Below are 23,645 nucleotides of genomic sequence, written 5' to 3'. Positions count from 1 at the left end.
GGGAGTAACATTAGATTAATTAAGGATGCACAGAGTGCAGTACTGCCTTTACAAATTTAGATTCTTATGGCTAGTTGAGGAATCCGGGCTATAGAATTTTGTAAAGGTGTCTGCAGACGACCATGTGGCAGCCACACAAAAATCCTTTTAAGGAACTCCTCTCTGAAGAACTGACAAAGCTGTAATACCCCTGATTGAATGAGCCTGTTTGTGTTCTGGAGGGTCTTTACCGGACAATTTATAACATTCTGCAATTGTTAAAATGATCTAACTAGAGATGGTTTGCTTGGTGATGGCTAGGCCCAACTTCTGGCCTGTGTAACCCAAAGATAATGGGTCAGTTTGCCTCAGGGTAGCAAGTCTGCTAATATATAATCTCAAGGCACTCTTTGTATTGAGTCTAGCAGCCTTTCTTCCTCCTTCCCTGGATGCGGAGGAGGGTAAAAAGAAGGCAAGGTTCTCCACAGAGTTATGTGGAGCTCAGATACCACCTTGGGAAGGAAGTTAGGCTTCACTCTGAATACTACTCTGTCCTTGTGAAAGAGAGTGTGAGGAGGGTTGCAAGACAAGGCCTGTAACTCACTCACCCTTCGGGCAGATGTTATTGCCACCAAAAAGACTGTTTTGAAGGTAAGTAGTCTTAATGGGTAAGAATGAAGAGGTTCAAAGGGAGTACCCATTAAGACTAAATTTAGATCCCACAGGGGCAACTGAAAAGGAATTGGGGAATAAACATTAGTTAACCCCTTCAAGAATTGTATTACCAGCGATATTTTAAAGTAGCCTTCATTTCTTGTGCAGACCAGGAGCCTTTCCTAAAGACCAAGCCAAAGTGGCATTTGTACTCCCGTATTTAGGAGGTAGTGCGGCGGACTGGCCTATACCTTTGGTAAACCAAGATGACCCTTTAGTCCGGAACTTTGGAAATTTCCAACATGAGATGGAGAAATTGTTTGCCCGTCATACTCAAGGACAAGCTCTGGATAACGAGTTGTTGTCACTCAGACAAGGGAGTCAAGTTCTATTAACCTATATAGCAACTTTCAATAGTCTCGTAGCCCAGACAAACTGGCCGGAGGAGAAGAGGACTACACTCTTTTACTGAGGGTTACATGGAGAACTTAAGGATGTGCTGGCGCAAGTGGTGAATCCCCGAAAGAGGTGTGCAGACTACATTGACCTGATGGTGCAACTCGATCAAAGGTTGCAGAATCGGAAAATGGATTGAGCTCGATCAGAGGGACGGTCAGTTTACGTACAACCTCGTGAGAATCAGACTAAACTACATGAACAGTCTGAGCTAATGCAAATTGGTGGATTACGAAGTCCCCTTACCAAAGCAGAAAGGGAAAAACATTGTGGACAAGCAGGTCACTTCTCCCATGACTGCCCGGTAAAACCACCCAAGAAAACGGTTGGGGCAACAGACAACAGGCAACAGACAAAATTGATGAAGAAGAAGAACAGAACTCGGGAAACGCCAATGGTCGGCAAGTGTAGGGGTGTACTTGTCCAGCATGAAAAAGGAATCCATTGAGACCTCACATCTAGTCCTTCCAGTGCTTTTGTGAATCACAAGCAACCATCAGAAATACATGCCTTGAAGGCATATATTGATTGTGGAGCTGTGGGCAACTACATTGACCAAGATTTGGCTCTCTGAATAGGCCTTCCTCTCCAACAGAAGCAGAAATAAGAAAACATCACTGCTGTGGATGGTTCTCAGCTATCATCCGGACCGGTGACACAATACACTGAGAAAGTCAAGCTTCTGTGTCAGGACGGACACCAAGAGGACATTACTTTCGATCGCATCGGTGCTCCTCAGTTCCAGATGATATTGGGAACCCTGGCTGGAGACCCGCAATCCTAGGATCGACTGGCAGAAACGAGTTGTGACATTTCCTCATGATTGTGCTGACACATGTTACAAAAAAAGATGACGCCAATCTGAATCAAAAGGAATTGTGTTTGTGCCTCATCAGCTCCTTACCGCTTAAATACCAAGATTACCAGGATGTTTTCAAAAAAGAGCAAGCCAACGTTCTGCCCCCGCACAGATCCTACGATTGTCAAATAGATCTTATACCCAGAGCCCAGATCCATTTAAGCCGAATTTACGCTCTAACAGAACAGGAAAACCAGCATCTTAGAACTTATCTGGATCAGTACCTGGCGAACAGTTTCATTCGCCCGTCCAAGTCACCTGCCTCCTCGCCCTTATTCTTTATGCCTAAAAAGGAGAGGGACTTAAGAACTTGCATCGATTATAGCGCCACCAATCAGATCACAGTAAAAAAAATTAAAAATAAATAAATAAATAAAAGAGAAAAAAAAACAATATCCCTTACCACTTATACCAGAGCTCCTGGATCATGTGAAACATGCTTGAATCTGCACAAAACGGGATTTAAGAGGAGCGTACCATCTTGTAAGAGTAAAGGAAGGAGATGAGTGGAAAACGGCCTTCTGCACGGAGTACGGCCTCTTTGAATACCAGGTCATGCCCTTTGGGCTATGTAATGCCCCTGCGGCTTTCTAATTCTTTATGAATGATGTACTCCGTGAACTATTGGACGTTTGAGCTCTTGTTTACATTGACGACATTCTTATCTACTCAAATTCCATGGAACATCATGTAGGCTATGTCCGGGCAGTCTTAAAGAAGCTTCGACAACACCAATTGCATGCCAAGTTGGACATTCTTTTTTCAATGTCACCGAAGTCAAGTTTCTTGATTTCATGCTCACACCACAAGGCGTATATATGGACACACAAAAGGTTGATGCAATCCTCCAATGGCCCTCACCAACTTCCACGAAAGGAGTTCAAAGAGTACTCGGATTCGCCAACTTTTATCGTCGGTTTATACCTGGGTTTTCACAAATTGTACATCCAATTACCTCCTTGTTAAAGAAAAATCAAAAGTTCCATTGGTCGACAGAAGCTGAAGAAGACTTCCAATAGTTGAAACTAGCATTCACTACAGCACCAGTCCTTCGACACCCACGACCAGACCTACCTTACATAGTTGAGACAAATGCTTCAAAAATAGCCATGGAAGCAGTATTGTCACGAGACACGGAACCAGGACAATTACACCACGTCGCATTCTGATCCTGCGAAATTTCAGCCCCTGAGTTGAACTATGCAATCACAGATAAGGAATTACTGGCAACTAAAGCAGCATTCAAGGCCTGGAGACATTACCTTCTTGGGCCGAGACATACGGTCACTCATCACGGACCACCGTAACTTGCAATACTTGAAAACCGCCAAAGCACAATCCTTGCGTCAACTTTGTTTGGCCCTCTTTTTCGCGGAATACTATTTCATTATCACTTATAGACCTAGAGTACGCAATGGGAAGGCAGACGCTCTATCACGCATGAGTGAAGAAAAAGAGGCTTTTACAGCATCCAACTCTGTGGCCATAATTCCCGAGGAAAGGATTCAAACCAGAATAGCTGCCACCACGTGTGTGGATGACCAAATGACCAGTTTGCAATCCCCAATGGATCAATCAACACAACAGGAATGGCTGTTAAAAGGTGACCAGTATACCACAAAGACAATCTACTGTATTTCTAAGGACGATTATATGTCCAAGACCAAGAACTGCAAAAGCAAATCATCACAAATTACCACGATTCGTTAGTGGAAGGACACCCAGGAATAGCCAAAACTCAGGCTAAGGTCAAACAAAACTACTAGTGGCCAACCTGGCGAAAAGACATCACCCAATTTATTGAAACATGCGGAGTCTGTGCACAACACAAGTCTCAGAAACAGAACCCTGCTGGCTTACTACATCCCCTAACAGTACCACCAGCACCTTGGCAGACCTCATCGATGGACTTCATCACAGATCTTCCACCTTGCAATGGCTACAACACCATATTAGTCGTTGTGGATTTATTCTCCAAAATGGCCCATTTCCTCCCTCTGAAGGGACTCCAAACTGTGTCAACTCTCACGTCTGTGTTCCTAGAGCAATTTGTTAGATTGCATGGATTAGTTTCTGATCGCGGAACTCAATTTGTTTCTGCCTTTTGGAGAAAGTGTTGTACGATTGCAAAAAAGACTTCCCGTTGTCCACAAGCCATCACCCTCAAACTGATGGGCAAACTGAACGAACCAACCAAATTTTAGAGCAATATCTCAGGTGTATGTTGCAACTGTCCGAGGATTCTTGGAAAAATATTCTCTGGATAGCTGAGTATGCATACAACAACTCAGTTCACACAAGCACAGGTAAAACTCCATTATACACTGTGCACAGAAGACATCCGAGGACATCAGTATTTAATCCACCCGATACCCTGGAAATGCCAGGCATAAAAAACTTGCATAAAACCATCACTCAGGTTCTTAAGGAGGCGTCAGAGCATCTGACCAAGGCTAAGGAAAGACAAACACTGTTTGCTGATCGGCATCGGAAGGAAGCTCCCGCCTACCAGATTGGAGAAACGGTGTGGTTATCATCCAAATATATTCCCCTGAAGGGGCCAAGAGCTTCCTGCCCAAGATACCTGGGCCCCTATACTATAAAGTCCATCATCAATCCTGTTGCCATGAAATTGGAGTTACCCTCTCACATGAAAATTCACCCCGTATTTCACGTCTCTCTCCTCAAACCAATGAAGTCCAATACAGGGCTTAGTCCTCTGCCAGAGCCCTAAGTAATAGATGGAGAACCACAATATGAAGGGAAATCCATCCTAGACTCCAAGTAGGTTTGATCAAAATTGTATTACCTAATTGACTGAAAAAGTTACAAGACCGAACTTGGGAACCCAGTGAACACATCAATGCTCTGCATTTAATCAGACAGTTCCATCGCAATAATCCCACCAAACCAGGACCGGGAGGATAACCACCCTTAAGAGGCGCCTTGAGAGGGAGTGCTGTCATGGTCATGAAGTCAGGGGCACAGGCATGCAGGGGTTGCATGCACAGGAGTCCTGGGTGGACACTGTCCTGGCGCCTTTGAAGACATGCTCATGAACAAAAGTAAACAAGAACATCCATTTAACACCAAAAAGCTTTTATTATGGACATAGCACTTCAGATGCATTAACCTCAAACATTCCATCCATTAAGCAGCCCCAAGTGTATTCTTGGGTGTGACTGCTAATGGATTCACAGCTATATAAGCTGTCCTGATCCTCAAGACAGACGCTTTGCGTTATTTTGCACTTACCAGCAGCCTAACGCTCACCGTCACATGCTTCCTGGACATCCTGCTTCCTGCCAGCATACTTACCAACTGGGGGAAGCTGTTCTTTACCTGTACATCTCCTCGGCGAACTGAGCATTAATCTTTACAGTTTCCGGAATTCTGAAATCTTCATCTTGGCACCACATCACGACACGCTCCATCGTCAACAGCAGCCCCTGCAAGGAAAAACAGAAGACAAAGTTAGATATCAAAAAACAGTCAGTTTAAGGTCACGCTTCACCATACTTCGCGCTTTTCCTTAAACCATCACTCACCTGCTGTCGTACATTGCGGTAGCATCAATCTTCCATCCGGCCGCGTCTCGAGTCTCACAGCTGCATTGAGGCCACATTTCCATCTAAGGGAAGAAAACAGAAGAGAGACTTTATTTCGGGCATTAGAAGCAACATATAAAGACAAACAGAATCAACAGAATCACAAGAGCTCAAGAGCCACTTACCAATCATAAGTAGAAGCATAGTAGCAGCTGGACTGGACTAATCCTTACCACCGCTCACAGTTTTTCTACCGAGGGAGAGGCCTGAAGGGGGTGATTAAAGTTCAGGGAGGGCTGCAACATTGTCCCAATGCCTCCGCAGAGACCAGTTGAGCGTAACAATGGACATGTCTAGAAGGTCCGCGTATCACGTTCCCCTGGCCCTATCCGGTGGCAATTAGGATCATGGATTTCCTGAACCTCCTCAACCTTTTTATTACATGAGGAATGAGAGGGACTGGAGGAAATTAAGTAGAGAAGTGGATATTCCCAGTCCACCACAAACGCGTCCTCTAGCGCTCCTCTCGGGGGAAATTCCCTGGAGTAGTACAGCTTGCACTTCCTGTTGGCATTTGTTGCAAACAGATCCACTTGAGGGGTTCTTGAAGGACTTCCTGAGCTAGTTCCCCACTCATGGGAGACGGCACTCTGCCTGCTCAGAGCGTCCACCGTCGTGTTCTTCTCTCTGGCTAGGTGCACTGCCGATAGAGAGATTCCTTCTTGTATTGCCCAAAACCAGAGCCGCATTGCCTCTCTGCACAGTGGTAGTGACCCTACACCTCCTCTTTTGGTGAGGTAGTACATGGCCACTGTGTTGTCTGTCATTATTAGGAAATTCTTTCCCCCGTACAGATGGCAGGAAAGCTCTCAGCTCTAAAAGGTTGATATGAAGTTTGGCCTCTGATGGAGACCAACGACAGCTGATGGTCAAATCACTGGTATGAGCTCCCCACCCCATGAGTGAGGCGTCCGTCATTACTGTTATCTCCGACCATGGTTGCCAAAAGGGTTCTCCTCTCAAGATGTTTTCCCGACAGGTCCACCAATGAAGGTCCAGTGCGAATCTGTGTGGGATTCGTAGGAGATCTGACATCCTTCCTGAGAACTGTGACCATTGGGTCCTGAGAGCCCATTGGAGGGATCTCATTCTCAGGCGAGCCTCTGGCACCAGAAAAATGCAGGATGCCATGGGGCTGAGCAACCTCAGAAAGTCAAAGGCCAGAAGATGTTGGGCATTCTGGAACTTTGTCACCATCTGTAGAATGTCTTGAGCCCTCACCTCTGGTGGCGAGGCGTTACCCAAGGATGTATCCAGGACTGCTCCAATGATTTGGAGTCTTTGTGATGGTATCATGTGGGACTTCTTGAAGTGGAGGGAGAAGCCCAGTCTGGAAGGAGTGGCACGCGTAACTTAGATGATCTAGGGCTTGTCCAGGCAATTTGCCCTGATCAACCAATCGTATAGGTAGGGGTAGATGTGAATTAACTTGGTGAAAGCCGTCGGTCGGAGGTTAGTCCGAATGGCATCACCCGAAATTGATAATGCAAGTTGCCAATGGTGAACCTCCTGTACTTTCTGTGCTTGTGATGGGTAGGCACATGAAAGTAAGCATCCCGATGGTCCAATGATCGCAACCAATCCTGAAGCTGGAGTGCCTAAGGATTTGACAGAGGGTCACCATCTTCAACTTGTCCTTCCTGAAGAACTTATTCAAGTCTCTTAAGTCCAAGATGGGTCTCAATCCTCCGTCTTTTTTCGGTATTATAAAATACGGGGAATACCAACCCTTGTTCCTCTACACTACAGATACCGGTTCTATAGCAGCTTTTTTAGCAGCATTAAAATCTCCTGTAGAAGGAGCGGATCAGGAATCTTCAAAGAGCTGACTCCCGGTGGATGGCTGAGGTGTTTGTAGCAAAGGCAGATCGTAACCTTGGGCGATTGTCTCCAATACCCAAGCATCTGAAGTAATAGCCTGCCTTTCTGTCAGATGGTGAGTTAATCTGCCTCCTACCATTGTTTGTGATGAAAGACCTCAGAGGTTTTGGGGCGGCTGACGCAGATGCTGAGGGTAAAGCAACACCTGCTGTTGCGGTCTTAGTACCTCTACCCCGTCCACCACAGAAGAATCGTCTCTGACCTCTGAGTAGGCTGTCCTCTGCCTTTTCCGAATGCGGAACAATAGTGAAAGGACCTACCCCTCCAGGGCGCACCTGTGGGGCGGTTTGGAGTTTGCCTTATCGCAGCGCCAAGTGATTTGGCTGGCGCCTTGGAAGTTTGCAGCTTCTCCAAAATGTCATCAGCTTTACTTTCAAATGGGTGTGTGCCATCAAAGGGCATGTTGAGAAGTCTGGACTGTACGTCTGGGGCAAATCTGGACATCCGCAACCATGCAAATCTGCTGATGCGGTCAACAGAGTCAAGACCGGTTTGGAGGGATTCGCACATTGCATCCTTTCCATCCTTGATAAGGTTCAAGAAACCGTCCCTTTCTTCTCCTTCGAGGATATGGACAGGCGCCATCGAAACACAATCCCAAAGGGTGTGCGTGAATCTCGGCAGCGTACATGTGGCATTAGTGCCATGCTGCATGCCGAGAAAACTTTCTCGGCCATGACATCAAATTTCTTGTCATCACGATTGTGTGGGATTGTAGGGTATGCATTCTGCTTTCCAGAAGAAGTTGCAGCCTGTACAATCAGACTTTCTGGTATTGGGTGCATTGAGAGATGGAGGATCCGAAGCTGATGCTCTATATTTAGCTGTCAATCCCTTGTTAACTGTAAGGATCACCTCCGGTGTTTCCCAGATGGTAGATACCCTTTTATGTAAATCCTTGTGAAATGGGACAATATGGTCCTCCTGTGGTCCCTTGTCGAGTATATCTGTTAGGTCATCTTGATCGAACACAGGTGTGGGTCTAGACCACCCCATATACTCGATCACCCGAGTCATAAGAAATCTGCAACTGCTTTCAGCGTGATTTCCTGGATCAGGCCTAACAAAAATCAACTTCCGGGGAAGTATCAATTCCACTTGCTTCATGCAAGGATTCCTGCAGATGTTTCAACCTAGATTCCTCCGACACCGGTTCTTCTGGGACTGAGGGCATCCCATACTTGAGACCAAAGGGTCCTTCTTCAGAGGGCTCCGTCTCCTCATAGATTGAGGATAGGGTCTTAAAAAAATCTGAACGAGGTTGTGATGTGTAGTCTTTCAAATGTAGAAGCAGAAGATGCTATGTATGTCGTTTTCAGCACCAAAATTGTCGAAATCATCGCCGATGACATCAGCGGCTTCGATGAAACTCAATGGCTTCGAGGTCATCGAAATCAACAGAAACGTCAACGTCTTCGATGAGATTGTCGAAGGTATAGCCTTGTGCGGCACCGAGGAGATCGGCATACAGAGTGTCGGTGAATTCTTCTTCGATGGAGGCGCAGAGGGCGTCGATGACGCACTCTCAGACTTAGCCGTATGAGTCGATAGTGACGACCACTTGTGCGTCAGAGGCTTTTTCTCGACTCAAGGGTTGTGGACGCTCTCAAGGAGTCTCCTCAGCTGAGGTCGAAGATTCACGGCTTCTGTGTGTTTTTCCTGGGGTATCGCATCTAAATGCCTTTGAGGGGTCAAGGCCGCATTCTCGAACACCTTTAACATTCTTTTGCAGAATTCCTCCCACTGTGCCTGGGTACTGTTTTTCGTTGGACAAATAACCCTCTCAGGAGAACTGGAGGAAGAGGTGGACGGCAACGTATGGCGCTTTTTCTTGCTGTGTTTCGAAGAGGAAGAATGATGTGATCCACTTCGGGAGCGTGATCGGGAGTGTTTTTTTGGGATGATGAGACTAAGGCCTCGACTCGTCTGAAGTGCGTTTCGATGGGGTAATGGACTTTTGGGCTTTACCTCGCTCCAGCTTCCCCCTGCGCTCCCTCAAGACCTTGGCCGTCAGGGACATACACTTGTCGCGTTCAGAACATGGATGCTCTGCCCCAAGGCACCAAAGACAGACCCTGTGTGGATCCGTCATTGACATCTTAGCCCCACAGTCTCTGCATTTTGTTTTTTAACTGGACCGGGAGTAGACGGACCCGATGACGCCATGTCTTCGAAGTTTAGCAGAAGAAAAATCGACGGATTTGGATGTTCTCACAGAACAGAGTGTTACGTTCCAGAAGCTGTGAAGTGCAGAAAACCACAACTGAGCAATGGACGCTGTGCGCGCTACGTTTACCTGTGATGACGTCGACGGAGGCCTCCGAGGGACATCGACTCGACGGGCATCGACGCAAAGAGCTCTCTAATGGGAAACATTTATTTCCGAAGCAGCAAGCTAGATATTAGGAAATATCAAAGATAAGGAATACGTGGGAGGACACAATCCATTCGAATTGTACTTTCCCTGTTATTCATTAGTATGGAGTTCCCAAATAAAGTGATGGTGACCTTTACTGTTACCAAGTACGTTTGAAGGACATGTATTTTGTATCCTCCACTGCATTTTCATGGACAGTGTTAATGAAGCCTTAATACCTGCAAAATGTGGGAGAGGAGGGAGCAATTCACCAACATCAGAGATGGAAGTGTAGTACAAATCATTGGTACGCCGTGCCACAAGTTCTTTTAATTTTTACAGAGTACCTTTAGTTCAAAGGCTCAAGAAATGCCCCCTGGTCGCTTATTCTTTCTCACGAGCCAAATATAATATTGTATCAGGCTAGACATTCAAGCACTGCCAGTTTTTTTTCTTCGCCTCTCTCTCTGCCTCTCTCTCTGCCTCTCTCTCTGTCTGCCTCTCTGTCTGCCTCTCTGTCTGCCTCTCTGTCTGCCTCTCTGTCTGCCTCTCTCTCTCTCTCTCTCTGCAGGTCGTTAAGGTGCTCAGGTTGCACACACATTTCTTTTATATGCATGATGGAACATTTCCAACTCAGAGCGCTCGCAAGGCAACAGGTACCTAGCAAATCTGTGCTAGTAAAAGTGAGCAACCCAAAGCACCCATTTAAAGATTTATTTATATCCATGAGGTGTAGTATCTTGACATGCAAAACAATGCTTTAAGGCACTAATGAAATGTTTTCAACATCATGAATAACCTAAGAAAAAAAGGACAGAATGTCGTCTATGGCATCACAGCAGCATAGTGCGACCATGGTAAAACACCTGAGCTGAGAGATACCGCAGCAGAAGAGTTGAAAGTGCAACGTGTGCGGTTGGATGCAGGAAGCCAGGAGAGTGGTGGAGAAAGACGTGCTCTCCCAGGCAGAGTAAGTTGGGTAAGGCAGCCGGTATACAGGTATGCCCTACAATAATTACATAAGCCCAAAAACTGCTGCATTTCCTTGTCAGTATTGGGCCTAGGGGTGGAGCGTACTGCCGCAGCCCTATCTGATAATATTTCTTTCCCCCATTTGCAGAAATAAGTTGCCCCAAGTATAGTACCTCCTGTTGGCAGTTTTGTAGCTTCTTTTTATCTGGTGTGTACCCTTTGTGAGCCAGCAATTACAATAAGGCAGAAGAATCCCTCCTGCACGGTTGTTCATTTTCACTATATACTAGCAGATCATCCACATACTGGATGATTGTGCTAGGCACCGGAATATTTCCAAAGTCGGCATGTAGTACTCTATTGAAAATACTTGGACTTTCACAGTACCCTTGAGGCAATCCTGTGTGCTCAAAGCGCCGTTGACCATGCGTAAACGCAGTGAGATACAATTAATCAGGATGAAGCGGGATTGAGAAGAACGCATTCTTCAGATCCACCACTGTGAAGTACGTTGCTGTCTTGGGAATGCTAGAGAGGATTGTCGCCAGATTTGGAACTACCGGAAACTCTTTCTGCACCACGTCATTAAGAGGACGCAGATCCTGGCTCATCCTCCAACTACCCCCTATTGCTTGCTTGACTGGGTATATGGCCGATTACATGGGGACGTGGATGGCACAATGATCTCTTGCTGAGCCTGAATAGTGCCTTTCATCACTGCCTCTGCTTCCCTTGAGCACGGGTACTGCCGCAACATCAAGAGTACTGCTCCTGACTTCAATGTAATCTGTATTGAGGTCACGTCTCTCAGTAACCAAACATCATGTGGATTACAGTCCATAATTGTACTGGCACATGTCACATGTCCTAAATAAATTAAGATGGGATCACCACTGCCATCAGGGGGCACAGTACCTTCTTATATTGCACCGCACCATATCACATCACAGGGGATACAGATTTCCAAAATGATCCCCCCCCCCATTTTGCTCACTGTCCTCAAATAACTTCTCAGTCATTTCCTTCAATTGTATGGTCGGGTCTACACATAGTACTGTGCGCCACTCGCATCTGTCCTGGTCTGTTCCAATCAGGACTACTCTTTTGTCTGACACTACTAGTCTTTGCAATTGAATGACAATATTGTCCCTGCCACCATCTCGGGTGGCACCATGGGTCAGAAAATTTGAGTCACTGCTTTTGCTAGCACCTTGATGCCATAGACAAATATGTCCGGGAGCACAAGAACCCCACGGACTATTGACTCCCTTGCCATTGTATTGATTATTACCATTGCTCGAGCTACACACATCCCTGGAGTGGAACACGCTACCCCTTGATCTGTGAATGATAAAGTTACATTTAGTTTACTGAGCTGATCCCTACTCAACAAGTTTACAGGGGAACTCCTACTACCTTCCCTTCCACTTTTATATCCAGCTCCTCAGTTTATGGAACCGTATAAATAGCCCCAGAGAATCCATGCATGTCAAGAGTTTTACCTGATAATAGAAAGTTCCCCTTCATAATGCATGATTTATTTGCACCTGAATCTACCACAAATATAAATTGCTCGTTTCCCATTTCCACCTCGACCAAGGGATTCTCTTCAGGGTGTGCGGTTGTCCATAGGATTGGACATGCAAGTGCTCTCTGTGGGCTGTTCTAATAAGAATATGCATTTGTCCCAGGGAATGAAAAAGAGCTGCCCCCCCGCCACTGTAACTCCTTGGAAATGCCCCCATCTCCAGTAATACCAGCACTGTGATGTTCCCAATCCTTCTCCCCGGGGGCCCAATAGCCCCCAAAGCCTCTGCCTCTTGCTCCTTGAAATCCTCCTCTTCACCTTGGTGCTCCTTCATACTGCCACTGTGGGCTGGGGTACTGTTACCGCCCTGCCCCCAACACCATTGTCCCTTTCCTCCTTCGCCCCATAGTGCGGCAATTATGGCAGTCACAATTTGTTGAGTGTCTCCTGTCCTTTTCCCCCTAAGCCGGTGCCATCACTGGTGCTTGGATGACAACCTTATTTAGTTTCTTTTCCACTAGTTTTGCCTCGTCCATTTGCCGCTTCTGGGTTGTCTCCCTGCCCTGCTCCTTGATTCTCTTACAATGTTGGACTATTCTACTTTGTATCCCGCCCACTCTTTGGCTTCTAACCCCACAATTTTATCTTGTGCCTTCTGGACCGCTTTTGTAATCCCCTCTTTATGATAAAGTACATAAAAGGTACGGAGTGGTACCATTGCCCTGCTGTCTCAACTCTCCACATTTCCTGTAACTTAAGAATAAACCTAACTGGGTCCTCATCATCACCCATCGTGAACTGGTACATCTTTCATAGGGCCTGCCTTACTTCATTGAAGGCTGCTCCATCATGTTCATTATCTGCAAGACTTATCCCAGGGCACCCAGCCCTTGTCCATATGTCCCCAGTCTGGTCCCAAACTATGGGAACCAGTAGACTCTTAAGGTCTCCTGGTGTTAAGGCTACCCCTGCTGTTTGTTTTGCAAATTCATAGATCCATGAACTGGCTCCAGCTGTAAACTGGGTGAGAGTTTTAATCAAATTATTTCTGTCCATTTGAGGCTATGGCACATACTGTGTTATCCCTACTCCTTTATGTACAAGAGGCATCTGCATGTCTATTTTGTTTTCTACCCCTTTTAAAATATTTTTCTGATCTTGTACTACCACCATTAAATCTGGTCTATTTCTTGGTCTATCCCTTTTCACTGCCTCTTGTGGTGGGGACGGGTTTCCCGCCACCTCCTTTCCTTGATCTCTTTCTTGCCCTGCCTCTTCATTATTTCTGCTATCTTGGTCTTCCCAGACATTTTCCCATGCTAGTTCTACTTCTTGTCCCAGGACGGCCCATACCCTCTCCTCATCACCTCTTTCGACACAAACGTTTCTTATTGCCCCAAGTTTGAGTCTAACCAAAACATCTCCTGACTTCCACTCAGGGCTCCAGATAAGGCGAGTACCAGGCCCTTTTACGCATGAAAATCTTGTAAATATGCCAGCTTTATTATTTTCCTGCGTACATTTACACACAGGTTTAGAGCAGAGGCAGTGCAAAGGTCGGGTTACTTGACAGAAACCAGAAGGCTTCTTGTGATTTGTATCTACATGGATGTAGTTGCAAGCCACCTTTGAAACAGAATGTATTTCTCTGAAGCCTTTCAAAAAAATAAACTGCAAACTGATAAAAGGAATGGTTTCTTTCCATTCAGCTTCAGAAGCACTGTGCATGTTTTCCTAGAATTTTAGGATTGTATAATTAATAAGATGGAAAACTAAGTTGCAATTGAGAATTAGTATTTTTTTTTTTTTTTAACAAGTAATGCTTTTTTTCCAGTGAAAGCAAACCAGTATTGCACAATTGTATTTTTCAGAGTTCTGGTGCTGTGTGCATAATCATGCAGAGGCAGATCATTTTTACACTTCTAATTTAATTTACAGTCCAATTATAAAAACAGTGTGTAAAATGATGACTATGCACAGTCTAGTTTACATCCTTTCAACCTTGCAGACAATGGGGTACATTACTTAAATGGTCAGTGGCAGCAGAGTCTTTGCTCGAGGGTGAGTAATTGTCATTACACTGATCACAGGTGTTCTAGCCTCTCAAATCTTCAAGACTACAAATAAAACATCCAAAACCTGACTCTCAAGAAAGTGCAAGCGCTGTTGTTCAAAATCACACAAATGAAAGTTACATTGGTAATTGAAATAGAAACTCAGCAAAACCTGTCCCTCTGGATAGGTATTTAACTTTATGTAGCGCTTCATCAAAGGTTTGTCATACATCTAGGTACTGTGATCAATATCCCTCAGTCGATACTCAGTTAACCAACCTCTGAAGGATGTTAGCCAATAAGATAGCTCAACCGGTTGAGCACTCGTTGCTGCAATCTCTGCGTGATATGTGGGTTGCGGGTTCGAATCCCGGCAAGTCCAACGCAGCTTTTCATCCTTTCGAGGTCGATAAAGGAGTACCGACTTTGGTTTGGTGGTAATTGTGATAAATATGTTCTATGTACAGCACTTTGCCAAAATAGCTATATAAATAACCATTTGACCACTAGATTAGATATAGAATTTAGCATGGGGTCCTTGCCTCTCTGCGCTATTGTATCATAACATTGGCATACCATTAGGTAGTAATAGCTCCAGGAAATTAGTTCTTTCATTAAACATCAAAAGACAATTCTGCTATCGAATCTCAAAACACACAATACAAATTCATGTATGCTTTACTATATAAGTGGCTATGTTTTTGTGATGTCAACATTTAAATATATAAAGCAAAGATCAAATGGCCAGAAATAATGAAAGGTGTATTGGGTCACAATGCAGAAAGCTGCCACATAGTAATGATATCCATACAGTTTGTTCAAATGTCGGCTGGATGTTGCATACATTTTACTCCCTTGCGAAGGAGAAAAGTAATTTTTACTCTCTTAAAAATCACATTTACTCTCAAAGTTTAAAAATGGAGAGTAAAATACTCCCACTTCAAAATCTTATCTGGAGCACTGCTTCCACTCCCCTGTTTTCTGCACTGGTACCCCTTACTTCTGGTGATACTTCTTCAGGTTCTTGTAACCTGATCAACCTTTCCTGCAATGCTCTTAACTCCTTATTTATAGCTACATGTGACCACCCCCCCGCCCCCCAAGAGTACACTGGAGGCTTAGACTGGATTTGTATACCCTATTGCAGGTTTAGGTGTTACAAGGTATATCCCCTTACATTGGATCTCTTTTTCATCTTCCTGATCTTCCATATCCTCGCTAGGGATCTAGAATCTCTTTTCTTATTTGGAATTTTTCCCCCTCATTTTTCTGCTAAAAAGATGGAAAAAAATGTCTACCATGTTTCTGATATGGAAGACCTGCTCTGGCCAGGAGCAGGACATCCCCCATTCCTTTGTTTCAAAAACCCATTGTTTATGCCAATGCCACATCACCTCATCACAGAATGTTTACATTGCTTTGTCCCTCTCACTTGGTACATCTCTTGTCCTCTGCAACTGACACTCTCTCATGCACATCCCTCTGTCCCAACGCGCCCCTTCGGCAACTGTACCACTGTCACCAGCAAACTATCACTGTGTGTGCGCCAATGCCGTTAATGCTACCATTAGAATATCTCAGAGGTAATGTCTCGCTATGCGCCATACCTTTTCGATAATGCTAGGAATAGCCTCCAAACTGCTGGGTCGGGCAGAGAATTTGCTGTACAGCCTGCAAGTTTCAACCTGCAAAGGTGAGAGAAGGCTTTTATTATATTATTTAAATTCTAGCCAAACATACCAAATGTAGACCTCTTGCAATAATAAGCAGCCCTTGCCAATAACCTCCTCCTCCCTACCATCCACCTCCCACCGGTGCTGGGTGTCATCACACTGTGCCCTGTGCAGCTCTCCCACCCAGAGTCTGATGTACATTCCACAACTTCATTTTGCTTTACCTGCACTTTCCCAGTGCAAGCACTTCTCATACTCTTAGACCCATTAAGAGAAAAAGAGGCTGCTCTGAACCTGCCAGAGTGCTTGGAGTGCCAGTCACTTGGCATTCTCCAAATCGAGAGGCGCGATGTGGGCATCTGCAAATGGTGCAACATTCTCCAAACAGAGGGATGGGACGAGTGTCTGCCTGCTGCCAATAATGAAGCATATGTTTAATAGCGAGAGTTTCGGTGGGCCCCTGCTCCCCAGCGAGCAACATCCGACATAGGGCAAAGGCTCCTTGAGAACCTGACTGGGGGAACCAGTAGGTTTTTGGGAGACTTCATTTGAGTGATCCAAGGAACAGCTATGTGGGTAGAAAGTTTGTGCACAGCTCCAACAGACAAACCTACGAGCAAGAATACAACCTAGGCCACGTCACATAGTGTTCCATAAAAACAATAATACAATCAAATACAAGGTTTAAAGACTAGAATAATGGTCACATCTCGAGGTCTCCAGAAATTAACAGTTCCAAAGTAGTTTTAAGTACAATTATTAAACTATCAAGATATTATATAGCAATACATGTTGGATTCCCCATGCTTACAAGCACTATAATATTTCTGATTAATATTACCCTATTGATGAACTTCAGAAGAATGAATGTCTGTCTGCCCTGACTGCAGTTCAACTTGCAAAGCCCAGGTTTGCACCATGTCACAGGTAAGTGTTTAACCCATGAGCCATGTATGCAGAGCTTAATGTAAGCCCAAATGAAGAACATTGGAAGCTATAGTGTACTTGGAAGCTACCGTTTGGGATAATGGAAGGGTGCACAGGATAATGTTAGAACGAGCAGCACGCTCGTCCCCTCACTGGGTAGATAATTGTAAGTACACTAACCTGGCAACACTTTTTGCGTAGGTTATCTGAAAAAGTTTGGTAGCACAAAAAGGGCATGAATAAGTTCATGGAAAATAATTGGAGGGTAGACCAAGTCAAGACTTCTTCTCTAAAGTCCAATTTGGAATGTAAGGCCAGTTCACTGGGGCAAACCAAAGGATGTAGCCCAAAATAAGCAAAGGGATTGGGCCAAGGGCAGTGGTTCTCCTGGAGAAGGGATTATTGAGGAGGTGGGAAGAGGGATTTCAGAGAGATCATCTTTTCAGCCTCCGAGCATCAAACACCAGAAGCTACAGCATGAGAACTCACAAGGTAAGGCTATCTCTAGTGGTGCTGCTCAAGCTTGAGGTGGGTAGTCGGCATCAGAGCTCTGAAGGTCACAACCCCCAATCGTCTAAGCTTAGTCAGGATATGGGGGCAATGCTGAACTTTGCCCACTGTGCCCGAGTATTTTAGACTTTGTACCCTATGCTGAACTTTGCCCACTGTGCCTATGAATATTGTAGATATTGTAGCTTATGTAGCCTATGCTGAACTTTGCCCACTGTGCCTATGAGTACTTTAGTCATTACAGCCTATGCTGAACTTTGCCCACTGTGCCTATGAGTATTTTAGACATTGTAGCTTATGTAGCCTATACTGAACTTTGCCCACTGTGCCTATGAGTACTTTAGTCATTACAGCCTATGCTGAACTTTGCCCACTGTGCCTATGAGTATTTTAGACATTGTAGCTTATGTAGCCTATACTGAACTTTGCCCACTGTGCCTATGAGTATTAGACATTGTAGCCTATGCTGAACTTTGCCCACATTGTAGCTTATGCTGAACTTTGCCCACTGTGCCTCTGTATAACTCAGTCTTTGATACCCACTGTGCCTATGCTACTTGAGCCTTAGTCACTGCGTCCTGCTGTGCCTATGCTATATTCTGCCCAATGTACCCATTTGAAGCAGCCTCTCCAGCTCACTGTGCTTATTGGAATTTAACTTCCACAGTGGGCTGACCTACATAGCACTGTTACACCGTGATTTGCCTACCCTACCACGACATCACCACAAGATGCAAACTTTACGAGCCATACTAGCCCTCTCCACACTAACAGCACTCCTAGTTCACAAACTCAGGATCGCTCCAGTACTTGCCACTGATTACACTACCCTTCAATTCTGGGCCCTCTCTCCCACCATGACTCAGTCACAACCTTTACCACTAACAAATCACAATGACCAACTTGAAGCACACCAACAGCCTTGCTCTATCAAGTCCAAACCGCGCAATACCACATCCAGAAATGATAGACTCCGAGCCAGACTTGCTAAAATATATGAACCTCTCGCTAGAACGTTGACTGCGTCCAACCGTAGCAAGCCTACATTTAACAGGAGTACAGAAAAACCTCACAACCCTATCCCCAAAACACAGAATGAGCGTATGCACCCCCCTGCCACGACCCATGAAAAGATACGCACACATCTATCCACCACCCCCCACCTTAAAGGTGCTTTGATTAACGCCCGATCCATGATTGCTCATGCCATTGAGATTGCTGAGCTCATTCAGACCGAAAACCTTGACTTCTTGGCCCTTACGGAATCCTGGCTCCATGCCGCTGCAGGACCTGCTATCATGTTAGCGATCCCCAATGGTTACACCATTCTGAGATCAGACAGAAATGAAGCCCGTGGAGGAGGCATAGCCCTTATCGTCAAATCCAACTTATCTACCAGGATAGTCCCAGCTAATGACACTAAATCCTGCGAAAGCCTAACAGCCAAATTAGCTATTAACAACTCCCAAACCCTCACCATCCACTTGATTTATAGACCCCCCAGGCCCTATCGGAACCTTCGAGGAAGACATCTCCAGCACTCTATCTCATAACCTAAAAAACAAATCACAGGTCATCCTCTTAGGGGACATTAACCTGGGCTTCAATGACCAAAACGACCCACATGCAAGTAGAGTGGTTAATCTACTCTCTGAACTAGGCTTCACACAAAGAGTACTTCACCCTACCCATAACAAAGGCAGAATACTTGATTGGGTGGCAGACCATAACTGCAACGCCTCCATCCTATCGATCTCCCCCCAAATCTGGACAGACCACCACCTGATAACATTTGTTCTAGAAACAGACAGACCAACTCCTACCTTAGCCCAGCCAGCTCTGTCCATCCCGACAAGGAATAAGAAAAACATCACCACAGATAACCTACTTCCGCTTATCCTCCCCACACTCAATTCACTACCAGACAACCTGGACCCCGAAACTCTAGTGAATGAGTATAACAAAAGTATGGCCTCTGCACTGGACTCAATTGCACCGCTTAAAATGAGACAAAGTAAACATAAAGCCCACCTCAACTCCTGGTACACCCCCCACTTGAAAACACTTCGCACCAAAAAAAGACAATCTGAGGTCGCATGGAAACTACAACCCTCTGAAGAAAATAAAAGCACTCAGAGATATATCCACCCTCTACAAAAAGGAAATATTGTCGGAAAAACGAGAAACCTATAACACTAGAATAGCCCAAGCCAACTCCAGCATTAAGGAACTCTTTATCATCCTAAAGGAAATAGAATCTCCTATCCCGGTGCCAGACAATTGTGTCACAGACGAACCATGGTGCACCAATATTCAGCTAGCCCTAGCTAACAAAGTGTCAACTCTCCAATCTAAAATTGCCAAGAAAAAAGCATCACTCAGCTTGGATGCTAAGCCTAAAATGTCTACTACCCTCCCCCCCAAAAATAACACTGACACTCCTCGCTTCAAGTTCTCCTAAGTTTCTATTATTGAGACTGAAAAAATCATTCTGTCACTAAAACCATCAAACTGTCAGGGGGACCAATGTCCAGCCCAACTGATAAAGGACGCAGCCAGAGACCTAGCTCCCTTTATCTCAAAGCTCATTAACGCCTCTTTCACTACAGGATCTATACCAAGTAACTTAAAAGAATCTTGGGTTCTCCCACTACTTAAAAAACAGACACTAGACCCAGCCATTCCCACTAATTACCGCCCAATCACCACTGTGCCATTCCTCCTAAAAATCATAGATAAAGTGGCATACTCTCAAATTCAGAAACACCTCGAAACTAATAACCTGCTGGGAGAACGGCAGTCTGGTTTCCGTCCCCAGCACGGAACCGAAACAGCCCTCTTAGATCTAAAAGCACAAATTGACGAGCTAAGGGATCAAGGAAAACCAGCTTTACTCCTCCTTCTGGACCCATCAGCTGCATTTGACCTTGTTGACCACAAGGTCCTTTGTAGGCATTTGGACATGGCTGCGCATTTCTCGGAAGAAGCCATAGACTGGATCCAATCCTTCCTCAATAATAGGACCATGAGAGTCTTCTCCACCACTGCGGCAGCAGACCCTATCCCCATTACATGCGGCGTGCCCCAGGGATCGTGCGTCTCCCCTACACTCTACAACATCTTCACGAAGCCCCTTTTCGATGATCTGGACCTTCTTGGTATCACCTACACTAACTATGCAGACGATACTCAGATTCTCCTACCACTTACTGGTGATTATGATAAGGATTTAGCCTCGGTGAACAGGGTGTATCTCATCATCCAGGCATGGATGGCCACTCATGGACTATGCCTGAATGATGACAAAACTGAGATCATTATCCTTGGCACACCCGCCACCCTCAAAAAACTAGGCCCCAACTACTCCTCTTTTAACAGATAATAACCAAATCACAACCGCTCACGAGGTAAAAACCCTGGGTTTCTACCTGGACTCTACCCTCTCATTCAATAAGCAGGTGAACGCAATGGCTTCGGCCACCGCCTAAACTTGCAAATTGATAAGAGCAGGCAAACCCTTCCTGTCCAACAATAGCTGCATCACACCTGCGAGAGCGCTCGTGTTATCAAAGTTGGACTATTGCAACTCGCTCTATATTGGGGCCAACAAGGAAGTTATCAAAAAAATTCAAATCTTACAGAACGCCGCGCTTAGAGCAGCACTAGGCATTCCCAGGAGAGCCCACATCACCGAACTCAGAAGGGCCAACAACTGGCTTTCTACTCAGGAGAAAATCCAGCTAAAAGTGGCCTCACTTGTTTACAAATGCCTAAACAATGCCGCACCATGCTACCTCTCTGCAAGATTTATGAGAACAAAACCTACAAGACTCACCAGATCCGTTAACTCTAACAACATTTCAACTCCCAGATTTAAATTAGCCAGAGTCGGTGGCTGTAGCTTCCAGGTTAAAGCAGCTCAACTTTGGAACTCCCTACCACCCACCCTGCGGACATACCAACCATACTTCACCTTCCGACACAACCTTACAAAGTGGATTAAAGACGCAGACAAATAACAGACCACCACCCCGCCTGGATGGATCCTGCAGCCCTCTCCACTTCTGCACTCTGCACACACCCACTGCCCAGCAGTTACTGCCTGTTCATGTAGAACTGTAAATACGTTGCTGTGTATTTTGTGTACATATATTCCTTGTATATTTCTTGTTTCTTTTTGCCATGTGTTTTTCATGTAACTAAGCTGTAAGCTGTCTTATAAAAATGCGCCCGGTTACCCCTGGGTCTGGTGCGCAATACAAGTAATAAAAACAAACAAAACAAACAATGGGAGGGCTTGAGAGAATCCCGTACCAGAGTTTTCCATGTACAAACCTCTAGACAGCATCTATTGTACATTAGTAGCTCTTTTGAGTAAAGCTGTTGCAGGTCCCAACAGACCTTTAGTTGCACAAGTTTGCAGAAGAGACTTTGGCAGTGAACTGCTGCAACTTACCTGTGGGAATTCCTGGAAAGCCCCCATGGTCTCCTGATTTCTATCCGAAGAGCCCCCGATTACGAGCAAAGGCCTAAAACAGACAGCCAAATTTAAAGTGGCAGAAGAAAAGCGAGAAACATATTAATTAAACTGACAGCAGAACAGTAGCAACCGATTCTGAATTTCCAGAATTGCATTGTTTTCCGTAATAAAAATGGGTGCTTCTGGAAAAGAGGATTATCAATCTATTCAAGTTGATACCCTGTGCATCCTAATTAGTAATTGTGAAGTGGCCAGGGATAGATTCTCAGACCCGTGCCCTCAATGAACCTATGCTGAGGGAGGCACAGTCAACGGGAAATCTACTGCACATGAAAGTGATGTGTGGACATGTTTTATCATCCGAAACGGCTCTTCCTGCAGTCAACACCCACGCGACAGACGCGGTCTAATTTCCCCACTAGGTATCTCCTCGTCATGTAATAAGTGCCCGGGACGAGTATTCTCGTCCTATTTGCATACACATGCAGAATAGCCCAGCAGTTAATGGATTTTCTAGAGGTAAGTGTCTAGACTATTTGTACCTTTGTGTGTACCTACTATCCCTACCTGAGAATCAACCCTTTTGGTTCTGACAGTAAGAGAGGTTTGGCTACACTTGTCAGGTGTAATAGCTCTCCCATTAAGGCCAGTAGTTGCAGTGTCCTCAGAGCGTGGAACAAAAAATGCCTTACCGTTATTCCAATTTAAAAATTGCCCCCTTCACACTGGAAGCAATTTGGCAAAAATAAAAATACTAAAATTGAAATAAATGTATGCAATTGGAGCTGCATCGTCACGTGTCTATGATTAGAAATCCACAGCGCCAGACTTGTGCGCTGAACCACCAGGAATGCACACTATGGACCAGGTGGCAAGTGACACAGCGGGTGGCAATGTAATCCGATTTAAAGTGATGCACCATTCACCAGGTTAAGGAGACAGCCTGCCAGAGTGATGGCTACTGGGGTCCCAACACTGATGTTGAGGCCACCAATGAACTGCCAATGGCAGAGATGACCAGGCTTTGCACAAGTAGTGGCTGCTGTTGTCCTGCATCCCACCCTCCTTACCTCAAACCCAGATTGAGCTTTTATTGCCAGTTTCATGAGATGGTGCAAAAGGAGAAGCGGTCAGATGGTAGAGGGTAGACTACAAGGCGCTGCTATCTGTCACTGTCAAAGAAATACGCTACTTGTTGCAAAACCCCTGGAAAACAGATATTTCTCCCAGCCTCACATGCAAGTCCCATTTGCCCACTTCCTACTTATTAATTTCCTGACATCTTCACTCTCTCATACAAGGGTTGAAATCTTGGGGTCCTATTTGTCAATGACCTCGGACTCCAACAGCTCAATATGGCTCCTGCCACGGCTACAGGAGTCCTTTTCCTCAACATCAGAAGAATTTTCTCCCACCTCACAGATCCCTCAGCCAAAACGGTAAACTCCACTCCTGTGCATAGTACACTCGGTTACTGCTCAAGCCTACTCCTTGGTCTACCCGCTACTTCTCTCCCATTAACAAATCCCCAAATGTTGCTATTTATACCATCTACAACTTACCGGGATCCTTCTCCCACCTCCGCACTTCACTACCATGCTGGTTGGCTCAATGCAAAATCAATCCCTACAAGGCGCATTGGACCGGTTCTCCCTATAATCTTCTTAGTGCAGTGGTCAGGATACCATCATAAATCTTCTGCGCAAAT

At 45.3% G+C, this 23,645-nt stretch overlaps 1 protein-coding gene across 3 annotated transcripts in view; it reads right to left on the bottom strand.

The window, feature by feature from the left end:
• HACL1 (2-hydroxyacyl-CoA lyase 1) overlaps positions 1-23,645 on the bottom strand; it is a 370,092-nt gene that overhangs the window by 218,257 nt on the left and 128,190 nt on the right. For all 3 annotated transcript variants that reach the window (XM_069648911.1, XM_069648913.1, XM_069648912.1), the window contains 2 exons: positions 21,914-21,986; positions 15,955-16,032 (listed from right to left, as the gene is read on the bottom strand). In XM_069648911.1, coding sequence (XP_069505012.1) covers positions 15,955-16,032; positions 21,914-21,986 — 151 coding nt within the window. The remainder of the gene's footprint in view (positions 1-15,954; positions 16,033-21,913; positions 21,987-23,645) is intronic.

The sequence above is a fragment of the Ambystoma mexicanum genome, chromosome 2q, assembly GCF_040938575.1.
Source record: "Ambystoma mexicanum isolate Mex_15411 chromosome 2q, UKY_AmexF1_1, whole genome shotgun sequence".
NCBI classification, from domain to species: domain Eukaryota; kingdom Metazoa; phylum Chordata; class Amphibia; order Caudata; family Ambystomatidae; genus Ambystoma; species Ambystoma mexicanum.
Note: the sequence above shows the minus strand (reverse complement) of the source record. Positions and strands in the feature narration are given on the sequence as shown.